The sequence below is a fragment of the Triticum dicoccoides genome, chromosome 6B, assembly GCF_002162155.2.
Source record: "Triticum dicoccoides isolate Atlit2015 ecotype Zavitan chromosome 6B, WEW_v2.0, whole genome shotgun sequence".
Taxonomy (NCBI): domain Eukaryota; kingdom Viridiplantae; phylum Streptophyta; class Magnoliopsida; order Poales; family Poaceae; genus Triticum; species Triticum dicoccoides.
This window is the reverse complement of record NC_041391.1, coordinates 354,291,850-354,299,753: the sequence shown is the minus strand read 5'-3', so window position 1 is coordinate 354,299,753 and position 7,904 is coordinate 354,291,850. Positions and strand designations below refer to the sequence as shown.

At 43.0% G+C, this 7,904-nt stretch overlaps 1 protein-coding gene across 13 annotated transcripts in view; it reads right to left on the bottom strand.

The window, feature by feature from the left end:
• Window positions 1–3,315: 3,315 nt before the first annotated feature.
• Window positions 3,316–7,904, bottom strand: part of LOC119323892 (myosin heavy chain, cardiac muscle isoform-like) — a 7,801-nt gene continuing 3,212 nt past the window's right edge. For 4 of the 13 annotated variants that reach the window (XR_005156607.1, XR_005156604.1, XR_005156605.1 and 1 more), the window contains 10 exons: window positions 6,632–6,665; window positions 6,459–6,536; window positions 6,271–6,372; window positions 5,930–6,183; window positions 5,632–5,841; window positions 5,451–5,543; window positions 5,269–5,370; window positions 4,639–5,103; window positions 4,388–4,552; window positions 3,316–3,532 (listed from right to left, as the gene is read on the bottom strand). Coding sequence is in view for 1 of the 13 variants with exons in the window: in XM_037597611.1 (XP_037453508.1) it covers window positions 3,518–3,532; window positions 4,388–4,552; window positions 4,639–4,962 (504 nt within the window). In the remaining 12 variants the exon portion in view is untranslated. Of the gene's footprint in view, window positions 3,533–4,387; window positions 4,553–4,604; window positions 5,104–5,268; window positions 5,371–5,450; window positions 5,544–5,631; window positions 5,842–5,929; window positions 6,184–6,270; window positions 6,373–6,458; window positions 6,537–6,631; window positions 6,666–7,904 lie in introns of those variants that run through there. The other 9 variants (XR_005156612.1, XR_005156616.1, XR_005156611.1 and 6 more) reach the window with 8 other exon arrangements.

The window sequence follows — 7,904 nt, the reverse complement described above, 5'->3', positions numbered from 1 at the left end:
GGAACGGTCAGATAATAATCCACCAAAGGATATGGCTGACCACAAAGAATCTGTTGTGAGTAACAATGCTCAACCAGAAGAAGAAATAGTGCAAAGGCATCGGATTATAGAAGCAGCTGAATAATTTCGATGTTCAAGTTGAAGCGAACTAGGTGGACAATCAATTACAACATGATTGGCCGAGTGAAAGATCGAGGATGTCGCCTAGAGGGGTGGTGAATAGGCGCTTTAAAATAATTACGGTTTAGGCTTGAACAAATGCGGAATAAACCTAACGGTTAATTTGTCAAGCACAAAACCTAAAACAACTAGGCTCACCTATGTGCACCAACAACTTATGCTAAGCAAGATAAGCAACTATGTGATAGCAAGATATATGACAAAGAACAATATTGCTATCACAAAGTAAAGTGCATAAGTAAAGGGCTCAGGTAAGAGATAACCGAGGCACGCGGAGATGACGATGTATCCCGAAGTTCACACCCTTGCGGATGCTAATCTCCGTTTGGAGCGGTGTGGAGGCACAATGCTCCCCAAGAAGCCACTAGGGCCACCGTAATCTCCTCACGCCCTCGCACAATGCAAGATGCCGTGATTCCACTAAGGGACCCTTGAGGGCGGTCACCGAACCCGTACAAATGGCAACCCTTGGGGGCGGTCATCGAACCCGTACACTTTGGCAACCCTTGGGGGCGGTCACCGGAACCCGTCAAAATGCTCGGGGCGATCTCCACAACCTAATTGGAGACCCCGACGCTTGCCCGAAGCTTTACACCACATTGATTGAGCTCCGAACACCACCAACCGTCTAGGGTGCCCAAGCACCCAAGAGGAACAAGCTCAAGGGCACCAAGCACCCAAGAGTAATAAGCTTCTCAAACTTCACTTCCACGTATCACCGTAGAGAACTCAAACCGATGCACCAAATGCAATGACAAGGACACACGGAGTACCCAAGTCCTTCTCTCCCAAATCCCACCAAAGCAACTAATGCTAGGGAGGAAAATGAGAGGAAGAACGAAAGAAGAACACGAAGAACTCCAAGATCTAGATCCAAAGGGTTCCCCTCACAAAAAGGAGAAAGTGATTGGTGGAAATGTGGATCTAGATCTCCTCTCTCTTTTCCCTCAAAAACTAGCAAAAATCCATGGAGGGATTGAGAGTTAGCAAGCTCGAAGAAGGTCAACAATGGGGGAAGAACACGATCTCAAAGGATAAGATTCAATGGGGAAGAAGACCCCCTTTTATAGGTGGGGGAAAATCCAACCGTTATGCTCACAACCCGCACGCAGCGGTACTACCGCTCGTCCTCACGGTACTACCGCTAGGGATCGCGGTACTACTGCTTGCGATACAAAAAAAATACTTCCGTACCTACCTCCGCAGGACATGGGACGAGTTTTTTGGTCCGGAGCGGTACTACCGCTGTAGGAGCCGCGGTAGTACCGCTCTGGAGCGGTAGTAAAAAATTACATCCGCTCTAATTCGCGGTAGTACCGCTGCAGCCTTTTCAGAACACCAAAACTGCCACAACTTTTGCAAACGGACTCCGAATTCGATGAAACCAAATTTGTTGGAAAGCTAGATACAAGGGCTAACACAATATTGAAATAAATATCAATAAGAAGCAAAATAGAAAAGGCCCATAAGAAAAAGGTGAGAACCCTTCCTTGGATAAGACCGGTAAAACCTCCAACTCCGAAAACATCATAGAAGACGCATGCGAACTCCGTTTTCGATGAACTCAAGCTTGTCATCAAGATGACCATAAGCTCTAAGACTCACAAAGAGAACTAAACAAGAACCAAGAAACATGATGCAAGGATGCAATGGTTTGAGCTCTCTACTAACGATACGATCAAGCCACCAACTTGAGAGCCCCCCTTGATAGTACGGCAAACGATCCTATAGCCCGGTCTCCCAACTACCACCATGAGACTGGTAAAATAGATAAACTATCAAGGGCAAAACCTTTGCCTTGCACATGGTCCACTTGAGCTAGATGATGACGATCTTGACTCCCTCAAGTTGGACCACCTTTCTTGATTGCGTTGGCTCGATGAAGACTAGATGATTGCTCCCCCATAGTCCACTATGGGTGAGCCACTCTTTGACACATCTTCACAAGTCCATTGACACCACAATGGATGGAAAGATTCAAGCACTTGATCTCTTCGTGATTCTCCACTTGAACTTGCACACGGCAATCTTGATGACGATCACCACTTGATGTCATCCTTTCCATGGGTTGTATGATATCTTTCTCTTGACGCAAGCCCATGGACACGTACCTAACCCCACATGGAACTCTCACATAGATCATGGGTTAGTACACAAAGTGCAATGGACAATGCTTACCATACCATGGGATCACTTGATCCCTCTCGGTACATCTTCTACGCTTTGTGAGTTGATCAACTTGATTCACTCTTGACTTAGTCTTGATCAACCTTGAATCACTACAAGGATCCGGGTCTATTGCAACAAAAAAAATTGTTGCAATACATGCTGTTTCGTGGAGATAAGTACCTATTGCCACGAAACGACATTCGTTGGCAGCCGTTGCAACTGGACACATGGTAATAGGTTATTACCACGAAAAGGCAATTGTGGCAATAAAGTGTGCTATTGCAACATCCATGTGGGAACTTGCCACATGTTTCCCCGTGGCAACACTCACCTGATGCCACAATTTGCTTTGTGGAGATAGCTTTAATGCAACATGTACCGAATTGTGGATACTGATATGTCGTGGCGATAGACATTTGTGGCAACAACCTATGCCAACGACGGCCATTTCGTGGCGCATTACTCTTTCGTGGCAATAATCAATTGTGGCAACAAACTATGGCAACAATCCTTATTTTTGTGGCATCAGGCATGTTGCCACGATCCAATATACTTGTGGCAATAAACTATGGCAACAATTCTTGTTTTCATGGCATTAGGCATGTTGCCACGACCCACTGCGCTTGTGGCATTAACTTATGGCAACAAATATTCCAATCGTCGTAACAGGAAATTGCAACGTACTTCTTTTGATGGTGACAAATAGGTATCACAACAAATAACATCTTTGTAGCGAGAAATTATTGCGACAACTTAAACTTTCCGTGGCGATACTCTATTTCAACAAACTTACTTTGGTGGCGCTAAACTGTTATCGCATCATGAAATTTTTTGTGGCGCAAAGCTATTACAACAATATAAAGTGCTCCGTTGCAACATTCTAGTGCAACAAAACAGATAGGCGTAGCAACTGAGATATGATGCAACACTATATTTTTAGTGGTGCTAGCATGTGGCAACCAAAAATGGGTTGTGGTAATAGTCTATTGCAATCGTAAAAAAAATTACAAGGTTTTAATTACAATATTCAAAACCATACATATAATATGTAGATTCATACAATTCATACTTCTGATAGAAAATATCCATCAAATAAAACTCAAATGTAATTTAGCCATCCTAATTAACTTCGAAGACTAAACTGCCTGTGATCTAGAGTCCAGTCCAGCTAGTTCTTTGGATCCTGCAATCAAGAAATAAAAAAAGTTGTAGTTAATGAGTCAAACATAACATACGCCATACAATTATGCCAGCTCCATTGTTAAAAACTATTGCCAGACTAACTAGCTAATACTGTGTCAGCAAGCATGTAACTAAGGCATCAGAACAACTATACAAGTGTGAATGGCTAAGGCATAACCTAAAGTACATCTACTAAAAGATTTTTTTGAGAGAAAAACATTGCTTTTAACTTAATGGTGTTGGACTGAATCACCCAAAACACAGAGCAGCCACAAGGGCTAGTACATCGGCCCCCCATTCCAGTTAGGTTCTAACATCCTATCAAGACTAGCAAGCTCATGAGCAACAAAGTTTGCCGAGCGACGACATACATTTATTTCATAATAAGAAAACCATAATATGAGCGGATACTTGGTATCCTCAATAACAGCAGCATAGGCCGACGAGTCCGCCTTATTGATATTAAGTGCTTCCATCAGGAGTTGCGAGTCCGTTTAAAAAACGACCCTCACGACCCCTATATCAACAGGAAGAGATACTACATGGGACATTGCAGTGGACTCATCAGCGACGGCATCACGCGCATGATCATGACATCCTGCTCATGCATACAGAATGGTACCATCGTCCGATCGTACATCTACTAAAAGCTCCTGCTATTGATTTAAGTTATGACTAGATGTATAGTTTCAGTTAAGTTCATGTCCCTAGCTAGCACATATTTGTATTTTGTTTAAGTTGTGACTCGATGCAGCAACAACACATGGTAAAAGAGAAGAAGCAGCTAGCTAATTATGAAGACCAATGACATATAAAATGCAGGTGAACATGAAGAGAAAGCAAGGTTGTGACTTACCATTGCTTTATACATTCGAGATTGCCTTGCTGCAGCTTGTATGAGCGCATTTGAAGAAATAGCAGTCGACCTTGAACCTGGAGTCTTATTAGGACTAGATGTCTGTGAAAGAATATTTTGCAAGTTTGGATTACTATTTTCTTTGTCAACCCTCTTCGTAGGAACCTGTAAATAGAAGTCCACTTTTAGCAATGCAAGTAAGCAACATAAATCTTACAAGGTCAGAAGCATATGACTGTAATCACCATCACCTGTTGGGTTTCTATCTGTTTGCTCAATTCTACAAACTTTGCCATCATGTTTTTTTCAAATTCCAGTCTTGATGTTCGCTCCTCTTGCAACAATCTTTCCCTTTCAACACGCTCTTCTTTTAACCTCTCCTCAAGTTGTTCTCTCTCAGCACGCTCCAAGTTAATCCTCTCTTGTGTGTTAGCACGTTCAGCTTGTAGTTGATCTTCTAAGTCATTGACCTGCTGGCTGAGCTGAGAGTTTCGCTCCTGGGTGGCTGCTGTAGCATGAGCTTGCTCTTCAATCTGGATACGGAACTTTTTAGAACCAGTTGAAGTTTTGTCCATGTATCCGTACCCACGAGGCTGCGATGACTTGCATTCTAGAGTGTCTTTGTAAGCGGTCTGGAAAACATTGTTTTTCTGCTCACTTGAAAGTGGACCTTTAGTTTCAGCTTCTTTGTTTTTAACCTCTTCAAGTGCTTGGTCCTAAAAATGATAGGAACAATTATAGATGCAGCATCAATATTGACACTATAAAAGATGAATCAAGAATAACACGACCCAACGCATGAATAATCGCATCTGATGATGAAACATGCCGAATGCACATCATTGACTAACTATAGAATAACCAAAAGTCAGTGTACTCACGTAAACTTTCTGGGAATCTGTGTTAGACCATGTTCCATTATTTGTGTGGGTGAGTTCCCATAGAGCAATACAATCTGGCTCTTCTCCAGTTTCTAAGTTTCTCTGCAAGTAATATAACAATGATGCTTGAAACATGACACCATATTTAGCAGCAAGGCATACATATTTAATTGGACTTGTACCTTCTCAAAACTAACTTGCAAGTAAGATTTTGATCCGATTATATGTTTTGTCTTCTGTTTCTTACGGTTATCAGCGTTCTTTTGGCTGTGTTCCTATCAATTCATTGAAACCAGATATAACCAATGAGACTAGCCATTTCACCTTAACACATAATAGACTAACCGTGACCTTAGAAATAACCTAAAATTTTGAATCAGTGCCAAAGTACTCAATCATCCATTCCCACTCTTCTGGTTGTAAATCTTCAGGCAGATTAGCCAATCTAGCTGCATCTGTTTTGTATGCCTTGTAAGTGGAGCTTAGAGTTGATCGCCAGCCTCTATATCTCTCTTTCGCAATTTTGAGAACTTTTTCTTCTGTTTCTGGTGTATCTTCCAGGTCCCATCTGTCCTGTAAAGCATACAGCAAATAAATATACATAAGCAGTGCATTATCGATGGTAAAATAAGATAACACATGTGAAAAATATTGTACGCACTATTATATCTGCAACAATGAGTCGATGAATGGTAGGGTGAATGTCCGACCACGTCCTCACTCCAATGAGTGGTAACTTTCTTTTCATTATGACAACCACGTCATCCTTGAACGAACGATAGTTCATTCCTACTGTACCACCCAATTTTTCAGAGAATGTAATATTTAGCTTTGCAGATCCATTGGCAAAACGCTTCTTAGATGCTTTAAAACCTTTTAGAACACCTCGCCCTTTCTTCTTCTGTCCACCAGCTTCTACAGCCCAAATCATACAAGAAAAATTATATTACTCAGCATTAGATTGTAAGAAATGATGACACAAATGTAAACGAAAGCAAGTACCATCCTGTAGTCGCGCACGGTTGCGGCGAGCATGGGATGGCCATTCAGCAAGGGAACACATGTCATTAGCAGACACTGGAATGTCAGATTGTTCTGGAGTTGCTATAAAAGATTTAGTAGTCTTGAAGGTTTAGCTATTTAACCCACACCAAGATTTTATGCATTATAGGAAATGCTAAATAATTTACCAGATTTGGGTTGTCCACGTTGGTTTTTGTATGCCGTTATACTTTCCATCCTTGTTAAGAGAACAGAGCATTTCTTTACTGCACACAAAAACAATCATGGGACTTAGCATTAACAAAGCATTGATGTTCTGCATCATTCAGATAGGTGATTATGAAGTAAGGATGTTGTGTACCAGGAGCATCCTCCGTAAAATTCATCATTGTGCCCTTGTGTGGGTAAACCAGACATATGTGAATGAACATGAAAGGCAAAGTATTAGTGATAGGTTCATGAAAATACTACTCTGAATCTATAGGAAAAAAATGCAATGTGACTCGTGTAAGACCAAATATCTATTAAAAATCAGCTTATAGTAATCTGAATCAAATGCAATGCAGATGATGACTAAACCTGAATGCTCTGCTCTGTTGACGCACATATAACATCTAATATATGACATTATGTCTTAAAATGTGTTGAAAGAAACTCATCTCGATCTACGCTAATTGCTAAAAAATATTTATAAGAAAGTGACTGTAGGATGTATAAGAAGAAACCAGAGTGTAAGAATGTGGATTTATTTTCGGCAAGCCGGATAATATTACATCGAAAGCTAATCAACCTGATTCAGATATAAGAATTAATGTTGTATGCAGAGTGACAGTGACGGTGATGGTAGGATTCTAAGTGTAATGTAAAGATTCAGACTGAACCCAGGGGGAAACAAATGTAAAGTGGATCATGAAAGCATCCATGTATGTAGAAAAAAACCTGGTATTTGGCACCATTATTAGTTGGGGGATTGAACTCAGGAAGCCGGCACTTATCTAAAAATGCAAGCTAGCTAGCTTTGCACATACAGATTACAGAGTATGTCTATATCTTTCAGTTAATGGATCTAGTGCTCAAAAACCAATCTAATGCTCACGACCCCCTTTGGCGTCCACGAGGAAACAGAGCGAAACAGGAGCAGAGATGGTGGAGAGGCCTGCAGGCACCTCGGGCACACTGGGGTCGGGTGCGGCAGTAACCAGCGCCTGGCCACCATGTCACAACGCCGGCGTGCACAGCCGAGACGGCTGCGGCCATGAACCGGGCCGGGAGGCCCCGTCGAGCCCCAGTTCAAGGCCGAGGCGAGCTCCATGGCGGCCAGCCTCCATGCCAAGGTGAGGCGCTGCGCCGACCCTCCAGGCCGCGAGCGCCTCCGCCGAGGCGGCCAAATCGAGGCGCGATGGGAAAATGCCACCGGCGGCGGCATGTCCCCTGCCCTAACTTCTTTTCTACGGCCAAGCGGCGATCGAAGGAGAGAAGGGGCAGCCCCTCTGAATGGATCAGGATTGAGAGAGCCGCGCATCGATGAGGAGCTCGGGGGGGAGGGGGGTTTGATCCCGGACGGAGGCGGGCGCAGAGGAGAGGGGGGAGGGGGAGATCGAGGAGGACTGGATTTTTCAGCGATGGAGGAGATC